The sequence below is a fragment of the Pelophylax lessonae genome (genome assembly GCF_965119305.1).
Source record: "Pelophylax lessonae genome assembly, chromosome: 6".
NCBI classification, from domain to species: Eukaryota; Metazoa; Chordata; class Amphibia; order Anura; family Ranidae; genus Pelophylax; species Pelophylax lessonae.
Window position 1 is genome coordinate 26,841,429 of NC_138773.1, and position 14,709 is coordinate 26,856,137.

The 14,709-nt window shown below is 48.0% G+C and overlaps 1 protein-coding gene across 1 annotated transcript in view; it reads left to right on the forward strand.

The window, feature by feature from the left end:
- The window catches only part of SETD1A (SET domain containing 1A, histone lysine methyltransferase), a 117,206-nt gene that overhangs the window by 54,615 nt on the left and 47,882 nt on the right, over window positions 1-14,709 (forward strand). The window contains exon 8 of the mRNA XM_082261133.1: window positions 9,434-10,243. Within this exon, the coding sequence (XP_082117259.1) occupies window positions 9,434-10,243 (810 nt within the window). The remainder of the gene's footprint in view (window positions 1-9,433; window positions 10,244-14,709) is intronic.

The following is a 14,709-nucleotide window of genomic DNA, read 5'->3' on the forward strand; positions in this document are numbered from 1 at the left end:
CCAAAGCTCCTACAGGAGGCGTCAGGGGTCGTTGGTCGGGCAAGCAAAAGCCCGCCCCCTCCAGACCTGAAGATAAACCATCCAAAGCCTGAAGGTGCGCCCCCACCCATAACTGGGGTGGGGGGACGTCTTCGCCGGTTCCCGGATCCATGGCTATCCAGAATCCCGGACAAATGGGTTTGCGAAGTCATAAGGTCAGGGTACAAGATCGAGTTTCGATCTCTCCCACCGGCGCGATTCTTCCCTTCCAATATCCGACTATCCGCAGATCGTTTAGAAGATCTGCGGAGAGCAGTCACAGATTTACTACAACAAGGAGTGGTAGTCCACGTTCCTTGGACAGAACGGTTTCAAGGGTTTTATCAAACCTGTTTACAATACCCAGGAAAGAGGGCAAAGTGCGTCCAATTCTGGACTTAAGAGCACTCAATTCTTTCGTCAACATAAGAAGATTCAGAATGGAGTCCATTCGCACGGTAGCAGCCTTCCTGCATCCAGGGGATGTCCTAGCGTCCATAGACATCAAGGACGCCTATCTTCACATTCCCATTTTCGCAGGACATCAGCGTTTTCTACGCTTTTCCGTAGAGGAGAACCACTATCAGTTTGTGGCGTTACCTTTCGGTCTCGCCACGGCTCCGCGGGTCTTCACAAAAGTGTTGGCCCCAATGTTGGCACTTCTGCGCCAAAGAGGTATATCGATTCTAGGTTACCTAGACGATCTTCTGCTTCATGCAGAGTCTCCTCAGACCTTGCTACAAAACATAGAAATTACTATGATTTCTTTACAGGAATTCGGGTGGCTGGTGAACCAGCAAAAGTCATTTCTGGTTCCCACCCAGAGGCTCGTATATCTGGGTCTAATTCTAGACACAGTCAGGACAAGAGTTTTTCTTCCGGTAGGGAAACTCCGAAAGATTCAATCAACAGTCCAGTTGTTACTGTCCAACAGCTGGTCTTCCCTTCGGACTTGCATGAGGGTTCTGGGGTTGATGGTGGCTTCATTCGAAGCAGTCCCATTTGCCCAGTCCCATACCCGAATTCTTCAGCAAGAGATTCTTCTCAGATGGAATCGGAATCCCTGGACAATCAGATACGATTGAGCAAACAGACCAGAGAGTCTCTGGTTTGGTGGCTTCGGTCTCCAATGCTCAGCCAGGGAAAGTCATTTCTGCCAATATATTGGACGATAGTGACCACGGATGCCAGTCTATCCGGATGGGGAGGAATTCTTGGTCAGTTATCTGTCCAGGGACTTTGGTCCCCGGAAGAATCCAGGTTACCGATAAATGTACTGGAACTGAGAGCGATCAGACTTTGTCTGATTCACTGGACCGAGCAGCTCCAGGGCAGCCCGGTTCGGATCCAATCGGACAATGCCACGGCCGTGGCTTATGTCAATCATCAGGGGGGCACCAAGAGTGTCCGAGCGGCCAAAGAAGTGGCTTGCATTCTTCGCTGGGCGGAACGATTTGTTCCAGCAATCTCTGCGGTGTTCATTCCGGGGGTGGAGAATTGGCAGGCAGATTATCTCAGCCGTCAGACCCTGGATCAGGGGGAATGGTCCCTCCATCCAGACGTTTTCCACCAGTTGTGCCTACGGTGGGGCACCCCGGATGTGGATCTGTTGGCATCACGATTCAACAGGAAAGTTCAGAGATTCGTGGCTCGCTCCCGCGATCCTCTAGCAGAAACCGCAGACGCACTGATCGCCCCGTGGGGGCAATACCAGCTAATGTATGCCTTCCCTCCTCTCGCGTTACTGCCAAGACTTCTTCGCAGGGTAGAGGAGGAAGGAATCCCAGTAATCCTGGTAGCTCCGGACTGGCCTCGTCGAGCTTGGTACGCCGACATGGTCAGACTGGTGGCGGACGTCCCATGGAGACTTCCTCTCAGGGAGGATCTACTGTCTCAGGGACCGATCTTCCATCCTGCTTTACGATCGCTGGCTTTAACGGCCTGGCTATTGAGACCCAGGTGCTGAAGGACAAAGGTTTGTCAGCTTCAGTTATTCCTACTCTAGTTGAAGCAAGGAAAGCGACTTCCAGAAAGATTTATCATCGCACATGGAAGTCCTACATTGCATGGTGTGAACCTTTGGGGTTCCGTCCTCGGTCTTATTCGATTAGTCGAATATTGGCTTTTCTGCAACAAGGGGTTGAGCAGAAACTGGCCTTGAGTACTATCAAGGGTCAGGTCTCAGTATTAGCCATCTTCTTTCAGAAGCCTTTGGCTACTCATTCCTTGGTGCGGAATTTCATCCAGGGGGTGCGACATCTGGCTCCGCCAGTGCACGCGCCGTTACCCCCCTGGGATCTTAATTTAGTGTTGTCGGTTCTTCAGAAACCTCCCTTTGAAGATATTAGGGAGATTCCTCTACCCACGTTGTCCCAGAAGGTGGCCTTCTTGGTGGCTATTACTTCTGCACGCAGGGTGTCAGAACTGGCCGCATTATCTTGTCGTTCACCATATCTGGTGGTTCATAGAGATAAGGTGGTTCTTCGTCCGAATCCATCCTTCCTACCAAAAGTGGTTTCAGAATTTCATCTGAATGAAGAAATTGTATTACCTTCCCTGTGTCCTAAGCCCAGTCATCCTCGGGAATTTGCTTTGCACTCCTTGGATATGGTCCGGGCGATCAGGGTATACTTGAAAACGACAGACTCGTTTCGCAAGACGGATTCACTTTTTGTGATCCCAGATGGACCCAAAAAGGGGTTGCCTGCATCTGCCGCGACCATTTCCAGATGGATCAGACAGACGGTAGTGCAGGCTTATTCTATTAAGGGTCGGGAGCCCCCGTTCCCTGTTAAGGCGCACTCCACTCGGGCACTTAGTGCGTCATGGGCCTTTCGCCATCAGGCGTCAGTGGTCCAGGTGTGCAAGGCGGCTACCTGGTCGTCGGTGCATACCTTCTCTAAACATTATAAAGTTGATGTAATGGCATCGTCTGATGCCTCATTTGGCCGCAAGGTTTTGCAGGCCGCAATTTGAGGAGACCAGTGGTCTACCTCGAGGGTTTTTTTCCGTTGGAAAATTTTTTCTTTAGCCTCATTCTTTGTTTATAATGAGCCTTTAAAACTTCTAGTTTGGCACCGGTTGGGCCTTCTAGATTGGATTTGATTTTGTCAATCCCACCCCTCATTTGTGGCACTGCTTCTGGATGTCCCAGCTCTTGAGAATCAAGAAGACTACGTCTGTCAATGAGCGATAGAGAAAAATGGATTTTTGTAAGAACTTAGCGTAAAATCCTTTTCTCTTAAGCTCATTGACAGACGTAGTACCCGCCCCTCTATCATTGAGTTGGGTTGGGTTAAATTCTCTGTACTGCTTTAAACAGAACTGATTCCCTGTAGCAGAGAGAGGGAGGATATACCCTCAGGGACTGCCCCTAGGGTGGAGCCAGAACGTTTTGTCATTCTGCCTAGTCCTACTCCTGCGGAGACAACATAACCCAGCTCTTGAGAATCAAGAAGACTACGTCTGTCAATGAGCTTAAGAGAAAAGGATTTTACGGTAAGTTCTTACAAAAATCCATTTTTTGTAGCGGACCATTACCAATTTGTAGCCCTTCCCTTTAGGCCAGTCTGCAGATCCCCAGGTTTTCAATAAGTTGTTTGTCCCTTGGATCATACGATAAATACCAGCATTATGGGCTAGGGAGTAGTCCTGGATGTCTTCTCTGTGCAGGGAACTTGTTTTGCTTTCCGTTTCTGCATCCCCATGGGACCTAATCTGGTCCCACCTTTTGAACCTTTTAGGGATATTCCCTTGTCTGATCTAATTTTTAAGGTGGCCTTTCTTGTTGCCATCACCTTTGTGTGTGTGTGTGTGTGTGTGTGAAGGGTCTTTGAGTTATTCTTAGGATACCCTTTGAGTTATCTTATGCAGCCTAAAGTCTCTTAAAATTCTTCTCCTCTTTCCACCTTAACCAGGACATTGTCCTTCCTTATTTCCGTCTCCAAAACATCCAAAGGAAATCTTTCCACCGTGTTGACGTAGTACTTGCTATGGAAGTTTGCTATCTGCTACTGCTATTGGATTCCCTCTTAGTGCTTCCTGAGGGCTCCTGTTGAGGTCTCCTTGCTTCACCGTTTCTAGGTGGATCAGGCAAAGTATCGTCGCAGCCTACGGTTTAAAGATATGGTTCCTGCTTTACTTGTTAAGACACCCTTTTCCAGATCTGTTAAACCTTTTCAGCATCAGGTATCTGTTTCTCAGATTTGCAAAGTTTCCACCTGGGCTTCTTTTCACACGTTAAAGAGCAGCCCCAGTCTGTGAAAAAAATTAAGACAGCAGCTACAAATACTGTAGCTGCTGACTTTTTAATATAGGGACACTTGCCTGTCCAGGGATCCCACGATGCCGCACCTCGAGCTTAGTCGTCAATCGGCTTCAAGTGCTGGTGCCGGCATTGTAAGTAAGGGAAGGCTTGACTTCGGGTTTCCTACTGCACATGCGCGAGTCGCGCTGCGCTTTCTGAATGGTCCCGCCGTTTTCTGGGACGTGTGTGTGTGTGTGTGTGTCCCAAAAGGCAGTGGGAGGAAGGAGAGGCCAGAGATTTCGTAGATCACGATGGTGATCTTTACCCAGAAATGGGAGCGGGTACCTGCTCCACCCCCCTCCCCCTCTAATGGCAAACAAGCAGGGCTTACCCTTTTGGGTGGAGCTCCGCTTTAAGCTTTTCCAGGTGTATGTTCAGGTCTCCTCTGATGCCTCCTTTGGGCATAAGGTGTAACAATCTTCCCTCTGAGTTTGTTGAGCCTTTCTTGGGCCTGTTTGGTGATGTTTGCTGTGTTACCTCACCTCAGTTGGACTGCTTTGAACATCCCAGTTGTAAAGAATAAAGAGCCTATGTCCCCTACTGTACAATTGGGAAATTGGATTTTTGACTTGCCAGTAAAATCCATTGGAGTACATTACAGGACACAAGTCCTCCCTTTCCTCTGTTTAAAGGAGGAAACCTCTGGTTATTTTTCTGAAAATTAAAAGTCAGCATCTATGCATACTGTAGGTTATTGACTTTTAAGAAGTCAATTACAATACCTGTCCCAGAATCCAGCTCTGTCCTCACTGAGCCATTTTTTGCCACCTGTCTTTGGTTCCTGGCTCCGGCACCTTAACTGTGGGCACCTGGTTGTAACAGCTTGCGGCTTCACAGCTGGCTGCTTGCTGCGCATTGTGAATGATCCTGCAGTCTTTTGGAACCTGTGACGTGGCTTGGGAGTTAAACGTCTTGCGAGGACGCATACGACCTGGCCTCGGCCTGAGTCGCAGCGTTTCTCCTGGCAGACAGCACCCACATTATGATGGAGCGTTGGTCTCAGGAGCGGTGCCCACCCTGTTCCTGGTATGGTAAGTAGCTGTCCCCCCTCTGCTCCTGGAGGGTTCTGGGGTGGACGTGGGCCCCTCCCTGGGACGCTGGGACCCCCGGGTCCCCCAGCCCCTCTAAAATTTCGGTGGTCACTGTGGATCTTTCACCCCTCCCTCCACATGCTCTTAGGGGGACTGGTTGTAGTTGCTTCTGACTGGGTTTTCCTGGTGCACAAGGGAGGGTTGAGCAGGGTTCCCTGCCACCCTGGGGACTGGTGACTAGGGCAGGGATGTCTTATGGGCTCCCTGTGGCTTTTGTTGGGCTGGGGAGCAAATAGTTAAGCATCTGCAGGTACGCGTTTCACGCAGCCAGATCCGGCCAAAAATTTAGGCCGCGGCTTTGCGGCCTACTAGTCGGAAACTACATGAGGCGGCCCTTGTGAGGATGGCTGAAGCCACTACCTCCCGTTTGGGCATTCCCCCTCCCCTCCGCTGCCCCTGGGTGGTTGGCTCCGCAGGGGCTCACGTCCAAGCGGCTGGGCGTCCAAAAAATTGAGGCCTTGCGGCCGAGTCGGGTGCCTTAGTTAAGGGGCGGCCCTAGTGCATTTAGCTGAAGCCCCCTCTCTTCTTTTTGGTATCTGCCGGGCTGGGATCCGTGCACTTGCGGCTGGGCCTCCACAAAAATTTAGGCTGCGGCTTCATTGGAAGGGATGGTGCTTTGGGGGCGCTTAATGCTTTTTAATGACAGCCTTGCCGCCATTATTGTGTGGGACACTTGCCCCTTTTAGCGCTGCGGGACCATCAGGGTACCCTGCCTACGCGTCCCTCGGGGTCTGAGGGCGACCCCCCCCCCCCCTGTTTATTTTTTCTTTTGCGGGTTCGCAGTTGGTGGCTTTCCCTGATATGTTTTCCAGGTGAGCTTAGTACATAGCGACCTTACTGGGTCTGCGTCCATGCACCCTGAGTGCTCAGATAGTGAGGATGATTCCTCTGCTCTTCTAGCCGCGCATGAAAAGGCGCTGGTGGATGCACAGTTTGTGTCAGTGTGTGTCACTTTAAAAATGGAGGTTATGGCTGATGTTGCATTGGAGGCGCCGGTCCCCACCCACAGGCCCTCCAAAGCGGCGAAGGTGTTCCTTTTTCCGCTTACTTTGACAACACTGTCGCAAAACAGTGGGGTTGTCCAAAACGCAGTGGTTCCTAAGCACTTTTTGCTTGTGGTGTCCTTATAAGAATTAACTGCGTTAAAGGAGGATGGTCCCACTGGTAGTGGACATGTTCCAGGTTAAATAAAGCTACCTTCATTCCAGTTGAGGAGTCCCCGGCCTTAAAATATCCAGCTGATAGGAGGGCGGCCATATGTTCGCTGTAGCTGGTTCGGCACCTAGGCCGGTATTTACTATTGACATCAAGGACGCCTACCTGCACATTCTAATATGTGCCGATCACCAATGCTTCCTCAGTTTTGCGTGGTGCATTATCGGTTTGTGGCATGGACCTTTGGTCTCACCTCCGCTCCTTGGGTCTTCACAAAAGTGTTGGCCCAGTGCTGGCATTGTTTGAGTCAGCGGGGGTTTGTGGTACTGGGGTACCTGGACAATCTTCTGTGAGCGGAGTCTCCGACTGCTCGGATGGACAACTGGAGATTGCTCTGCAAACTCTGAGGGAGTTCGGTTGGATTCTGAACCTTCAGGAGTCTGCTTTGGTTCTGTCCATAAAAACTGGACTATCTGGGTCTGACTCTGGACTCGGCCTCAGCCAGAGCGTTTCTTTCTCTGGAAAAACTCCAGACATCGCAGGAGGCAATTCAGCAGACAATCATTCCTACGGGCTTGCATGCGGGTGCTGGGCCTGATGGTGTCCATGTCCACCCTTGAGGCGGTCTGTTTTCACAGTTAAACACAAGGTCTCTGCTAAAGAGTTTCTGGTGAAATGGGACAAGGATCCACGGTCTGTAGAGGTGGCTTTCTCTGGCACTTCGAAAGGGAAAATTCTTTCTCCCCTGTCCTGGACGGTTTTCACCATAGATGCCAGCCTGTCCAGGTGGGGAGACGTCCTCAGCACAGATGTGCTCAGGGGGTCTGGACTCTGGCAGAGTCCAGACTGCTGATTAATGTTCTGGAACTCTGAGTGATCAGCCTTTGTCTGGCTTATTGGACAGTTCGTCTTCAGGGGTGTCCAGTATGAATTCATTTGGACAATGCCATGGCCGTGGTCTGTCAATCACCAAGGGAGCACAAGTAGTGTCCTGGTGGCTCGTTAAGTAGCCAGCATTGTAAGGTGGGCTGACCCAATTCGTTCCAGACCTCTCAAATTTCTGCCATGACTCTGTGCATGTTTAAAGCAGAAGGCATTCCATCCAGACTGACCTCGCTGCTCTTGGTACGCTGATCTGGTGCGTCTGGTCGCCGATGCTCCTTGGGGGCTTCCTCTAAGGGAGGATCTGCTGTCCCAAGGACCGATTTGCTTTACAGTCGCTGGCTTTGAGGGCTTGGCTGTTGGAACACCAGGTGCAGAAGGATGGAGGTTTGTTGGTGATCAACCTTTCGTACGTGGAACACGTACATTGCGTGGTGTGAGTCTCTTGGGGTTCATCCTCACTGCTCCTCTGTGGATTGGATCTTAACCTTCCTTTAACGGGGGGTTGAACAGAAATTGGCCTTGAGTACCATCAAGGGCCAGGTATCGGCTTTGGCGGTCTTTTTCCTATGACCCTTGGCCTCACACTCCCTGGTGCGTGCCTTTCTTCAGGGTGTCTGACATTTGGTTCCTTCAGTGGGATCTTAATGTGGTGCTTTCAGCTCTACAGAAGCCTCCCTTTGAAAACATTCGGGAGGTTTCCCTGCTTGCGCTGCCCGGAAGGTGGCCTTTTTTGGTGGCTATCTCGTCTGTGCGCAGGGTGTCGGAACTTGCGGCGTTATCCTGTTGTTCACTTCATTAGTGACTCAAAAGGATATGGTGGTGCTTCGCCCTTTCCGTCATTCTTCTCTAAGGTGGTCTCTGACTGTCATTTGCATGAAGACATTGTGTTGCCTTCCCTGTGTCCCAGGCTGAACATCCGAAGGTAATTGCCTTGCTTGCCTTGGATGGTGGTCTGGGCAATTGGGGTGTACCTTGCAGCTACAGTCTTTTAGGAAGTTTGGTTTTGCAGGCTGCTGTTTAGAGGACTTGGTCTTCTTTGAGGGTGTATTGTTTTTTTCAGGTGAGCTCCAGTTGTTTATGGTTGAGCGCCATGTTACCTGGTTGGCTATGGTTAGCCTTGGAATCTTTTTTCTGCTTTTTTCCCACCCATGTTTAACACTGCTTTGGGACATCCCAATGATTAAGAAGAATCAGGAGCTGTGTCCTTCAATGAACGAAAGAGAAAATGGGATTTTTGACTTACCGTAAAATCCATTTCTCTGTTGTTCATTGATGTAGTGTCCTACTCCTGTAGGAGGCAGTATAACCCAATGGTTAAGAAGATTTATGAGCGGTGTCCATCAATGAACATCAGAGAAATGGAGTTTACGGTAAGTCAAAAATCACTTTTTTTTTTTTTCTAAATCTGAACTAACAATGTGATTTACAGAAGATAATCACATTCCTGTATTTTTCTCAGGGGTAAAAAAAGTGATTGTAGCCTTCCTTTAAAATGCAGGATAAGGTAACAGGCTGGCCACTGCAGTGGCTCATTTATGGGAAAGTGTCAGCGTCTCCTTATAACCAATCTCCACTTTCTTGTCAAGTTATACTTACCAGTTTTTGCCCCCTTGCCACCTCCCTGCTGCTGCAGGAGTCCACCATTGGTAAGTCAAATGATGAATGACATCACTGCCTGCATGCATGACTGTATTTGAACTTGGTGATTGTATGCTCAGGCCAAGCAATATCACATGGGGGAGTTCACTTGCTTTGCCATGTAAGAGCTACAGAGCAAGGGATTCGGTAAGCTCGTAAGGCAGGGAGGCAGTGCAGATGGGTGCATTAACCTTGTGGGGTGGACTATCGGGAGGCCAATTTACTGTGCTCTGAATTTGCAAGGTGACAGTGCCTCTTTGAATCACTTTACTATTTTGTATGTTTATGATGCAGAAAGAAAACCTAATGGCTGACATCTGTCTTCCTTTTTTCCATTCAGTTGTCTTCAGGAGAGGATATGGAAATTTCGGATGAAGAAATGGCCATTGACATGCCAGGAGCTGCTGGTCCACCTTACCAGCTTCTTCCTCATCTAGCAGGACCTGCAGGAGGTTACCCATCGCAACATCTTCCTTCTCCTCTTTTACAGTTACACCCGCACCACCAAGTCCCCAATTCCTATCCGCTCCTGCCCAACACTGCTGCCAGAGGACGGCTGGGGGATCTCGGAGGCCATCCGCCCACCCCTCCACCCCTCGACCCTTCATCGTCTTCAGCCACGGCGGCTCCCCATATATATGATTTTGTGAACTCCTTGGAGCTGGTGAGCAGACTCGGTAACCAGTGGGGTGGAACTTCCATGTCCTTCCAAATGCAGACTCAGATGCTGAGCCGCCTGCAGCAGAACAGGCAAGGAAAAGGACAGCCGTACGAGGAACCCTATATTCCACCATTAATACCCCACCCACTGCCTCACAGATCTCGACAGCAACACCCTCCACCGCTCATGGCTGAGCAGGTCTTTGGAGGGGTTTACCCCCTTTTCCCTGCTCAGCAGCCCCAACCTTTGTTACCACTACAGGACCTACCTACCAGGAACAACCGAGCACTGGGACAGGAACCCCGGCCTCCGAGCTGGGGCATGGAGAGTGGAGTGGACCCACATTCTACTACCATCACAAGTGTGTTGTCTGCCCTTATCCAGGAGATGAAGAGCACTATGCAGAGAGACTTAAACAGAAAGATGGTGGAAAATGTCGCCTTCCGAGCCTTCGATGAGTGGTGGGAGCGCAAGGAGGAGAAGGCAAAAGTAAGTGAAGAGTTTATTTACATAGCGCTTACATATTCCCTGGCACATTTCTATAGACTTGAAAGAGAGTGCACGTTGTATTTGAAGCAAACGCCCTTCTACACAGGCCTTAAGTTGGTTATACAGACTGAACTAAAGAAAAATAAAGGCGTGATATGATCAGAATAAGTCTGAACGGATTCCCCCATCCATGCTGACAGCTAGGATGGATGAATCCATACTGCTGGGCTATTATATTCTGTCAGTATACATGGACAGTTCCTTCATACATTTCCAGCAGGCTCCCTTGACAAATGGAGTGGCTTTACTGTTTACTATGAACTCTCCAGTTATTTGTCTGTTCTGCATTGTGGGGAATCTCCCAGAAGGTTGCACCATCAGATAGCTTTGCAATTGCTAGGGATGCACCGATGCCAACTGCCAAGCATTTGCGTGATTATCGGTACTCGCCCAAATGCTCCTGATTCAAAAATCTATACTTTGCGGTGCGATTTGCATCAATGTAAAATAAATAGGCGCAAATCGCACCGCAAAGAATCACGTAATTTGAACAGGAATGCTGTGGGAATTTAATCTGAATCACATGCAATTTCCCTTACCACGTGTGTGTGTGTAATGGGATTAACGTGCCAGCTAGTGGGCAGTTTAAAAGATGTTAGAACTCGCAGTACGTTTCTGGCCACATGCTAAATAATCTACATAGGTGTCACCGTCCGCCAATAATAGCAAATCGCAGCCGCTAGAGGAGATGTAGAGATGGTCCGCCTGAACATCACTTCCGCCCTAACATCACTTCCGCCCTATACTCAGAGTCCCTGGACTTCTCCAGCTCTGTGAGCACCTCCAGCGGCCCTGATTTGCTATCATTGGCAGACAAGGACACCTATCTAGATGACTTTGCATGAGAGCAGATGTAGTGTGAGTGCTAACATTTATTAAACTGTCCACTAGATGGCGCTTTTCCCTTACACACACGGTGGGGGAAATCGATTGTGATTCGGACAGGAATCACACCGCATTCCTGTTCAAATCGCATGCAAATCTTTGCAGTGTGATGTTTTTTGTATTGAAATTTTTTGGTATTGAAGCAAATGGCACCGCAAAGCATTGGTATCGGCAAGCATTTGACCGAAAGTATCGGTACTCATACTCGCCGATTAAAAAATGGTATCGGTGGAACCCTACCAATTGCTGTATCTTTTGGACAGAGCTGGTAATTGTGTTGGGGAGATCTGGTCACAGGAGATCCCAGGAATATGAGAATCCAGTTATTTTTATTCTGATTGCCAGCAACAGGTCACCGTGGCATTTCTGTGATTAGGAAGAAGGTTTTCAATCAATTGAATGTTTGGTGATCTTTGAGCTAAATCTTTGAGAGAAAGATGAAAAACAATTTTGAATGGCATGGCAAAGAGTCTTTTAAATTTTACATGCCCATATTTTTTTAAACTAATGCTGTAAATCAGGGGTCTCCAAACTTTATAAGCAAAGGGCCAGTTTACTGTTCTCCAATCTTTAGGGGGGGTGGACTGTGGCCACTAGGGGTAGAAAATGTCCTGGGGTCAGTGGAAGTAAACAATGTCTCATCATTGGTATCAGTGGGATTAATAGTGCCCCATTGTTGACATCAGTGAGATGAATAGTGCCCCATCATTGGTGTCAGTGGGAGGAATAGTGCCCCATCATTGGTGTCAGTGGGAGGAATAGTGCCCCATCATTGGTGTCAGTGGGAGGAATAGTGCCCCATCATTGGTGTCAGTGGGAGGAATAATGCCCCATCATTGGTGTCAGTGGGAGGAATAGTGCCCCATCATTGGTGTCAGTGGGAGGAATAGTTCCCCATCATTGGTGTCAGTGGGAGGAATAGTGCCCCATCATTGGTGTCAGTGGGAGGAATAGTGCCCCATCATTGGTGTCAGTGGGAGGAATAGTGCCCCATCATTGGTGTCAGTGGAAGGAATAATGCCCCATCATTGATATCAGTGGGAGGAATAGTGCCCCATCATTGGTGTCAGTGGAAGGAATAATGCCCCATCATTGGTGTCAGTGGGAGGAATAGTGCCCCATCATTGGTGTCAGTGGAAGGAATAATGCCCCATCATTGATATCAGTGGGAGGAATAGTGCCCCATCATTGGTGTCAGTGGAAGGAATAGTGCCCCATCATTGGTGTCAGTGGGAGGAATAGTGCCCCATCATTGGTGTCAGTGAGAGGAATAGTGCCCCCATCATTGGTATCAGTTGAAGGAATAGTGCCCCATCATTGGTGTCAGTGGGAGGAATAGTGCCTCATCATTGGTGTCAGTGGGAGGAATAGTGCCCCATCACTGGTGTCAGTGGGAGGAATAGTGTCCCATCATTGGTGTCATTGGGGGGAACTATGCTGATGGTGTGTGTGGTGGGGGGGGATAATGCTCCAAGGGCCGTATAAAAGTAAGCAAAGGGCCACATCTGGTCCCTGAGCCACAGTTTGGAGACCACTGCTGTAGACAATCGGAGTATTTGAAGGATAAGTGTGCAGATGCATAGGACCATGACATGTTGAAAAGAGGGTGATTGGAATGGGTAAATCAGGCTTTCCAATTGTTCAGGTACAGTATGGGATAAACTGCTTATGACATTAAAATAATGTAATTTACTATTTAGTGTCAAACCTTTATCAGTCCATATTAGTTAATTTACAAGTTGAAGAAATTTAGAACTGTTGCTATTCTCTCTGGCAGTGGGTGGCCTCCAATGCGTTGAAGCCCCACTAGATAAATGGTTTGCATACAAATGGAACAAGACCTGGAAGTTTTTGAAAATGTACATCGATGGAGAGATTTGAAAACCCATATTAACCCGTTGCATCATCCTAACTGTGAAGCATGGTGGAGGGTGTAATATGGTCCAGTGGGACTGCTTTGCTGCATTAAAGCAGAAGTAAACACAAAAGAATAAATGTTTCATTGCTGTCTTTATTTAAAGCGCATGTTCAATTTTTCAGAAAAATTGGAAAGGTGAACAAACACACTATACCCCCCCCCCCCCCCACCAGTGCCCAAGCACCCCGTTTAGTGGTCTGAGGACTTGAAATCCCTGCTTCTCTACCCCTTCATTTTGCAGGGTTTCTGGGATGTATCAGAGCAATTCTGATTGGTCAGCGAACAGAGAATCGCTCTGATCCATCCTGGATACATTGTTGGGGTATGTTCCTGACACGCTTTGCAACAGGAAGTGGCTCGGAGAAGCTCTGAATCCTCTTCAAAGTTACAGAAGTCCAGGTGAAGGTGAACAGATGCTACTAGCGAGACTGGTAGGTCATTTATACACTACAGCATGCGGCAGAAATTAGAACTGTTTTGGGGCATACCAAGCTTTTCAAGGAAGTTGGACAGTTTATATAATTTTGGGAGTAGGAACTTTACTTCATTTGGATTGAGTTGTCTTTAAGCAAAGAAACATTGCTACAAGGTTCATGCTTGGTCAACACACATCTATAATCTGAGTTGTTTAAATGGAGAAAGCTATCAACACTCAAAGGACACTTGCCAAAATCTTTAAGTATATTTCCAAAATTTCAGTCAATTTTGAGAAAACCACACTATGCTTGTGTACAGCATACCAAAAAAGTGTGTGTGTGTGTATGTATAAATATATATGTATGTATGTATGTATGTGTATATATAATATATATATATATATATATATATATATATATATATACATATACACACACCGTGCTTTGCGAAAGTATTCGGCCCCCTTGAACTTTGCGACCTTTTGCCACATTTCAGGCTTCAAACATAAAGATATAAAACTGTAATTTTCTGTGAAGAATCAACAAGTGGGACACAATCATGCAGTGGAATGAAATTTATTGGATATTTCAAACTTTTTTAACAAATAAAAAACTGAAAAATTGGGCCTGCAAAATTATTCAGCCCCCATTAAGTTAATACTTTGTAGCGCCACCTTTTGCTGCGATTACAGCTGTAAGTCGCTTGGGGTATGTCTCTATCAGTTTTGCACATGGAGAGACTGAAATTTTTGCCCATTCCTCCTTGCAAAACAGCTCGAGCTCAGTGAGGTTGGATGGAGAGCGTTTGTGAACAGCAGTTTTCAGTTCTTTCCACAGATTCTCGATTGGATTCAGGTCTGGACTTTGACTTGGCCATTCTAACACCTGGATATGTTTATTTGTGAACCATTCCATTGTAGATTTTGCTTTATGTTTTGGATCATTGTCTTGTTGGAAGACAAATCTCCGTCCCAGTCTCAGGTCTTTTGCAGACTCCATCAGGTTTTCTTTCAGAATGGTCCTGTATTTGGCTCCATCCATCTTCCCATCCATTTTAACCATCTTCCATGGCCCTGCTGAAGAAAAGCAGGCCCAAACCATGATGCTGCCACCACCATGTTTGACAGTGGGGATGGTGTGTTCAGGGTGATGAGCTGTGTTGCTTTTACGCCAAACATAACGTTTTG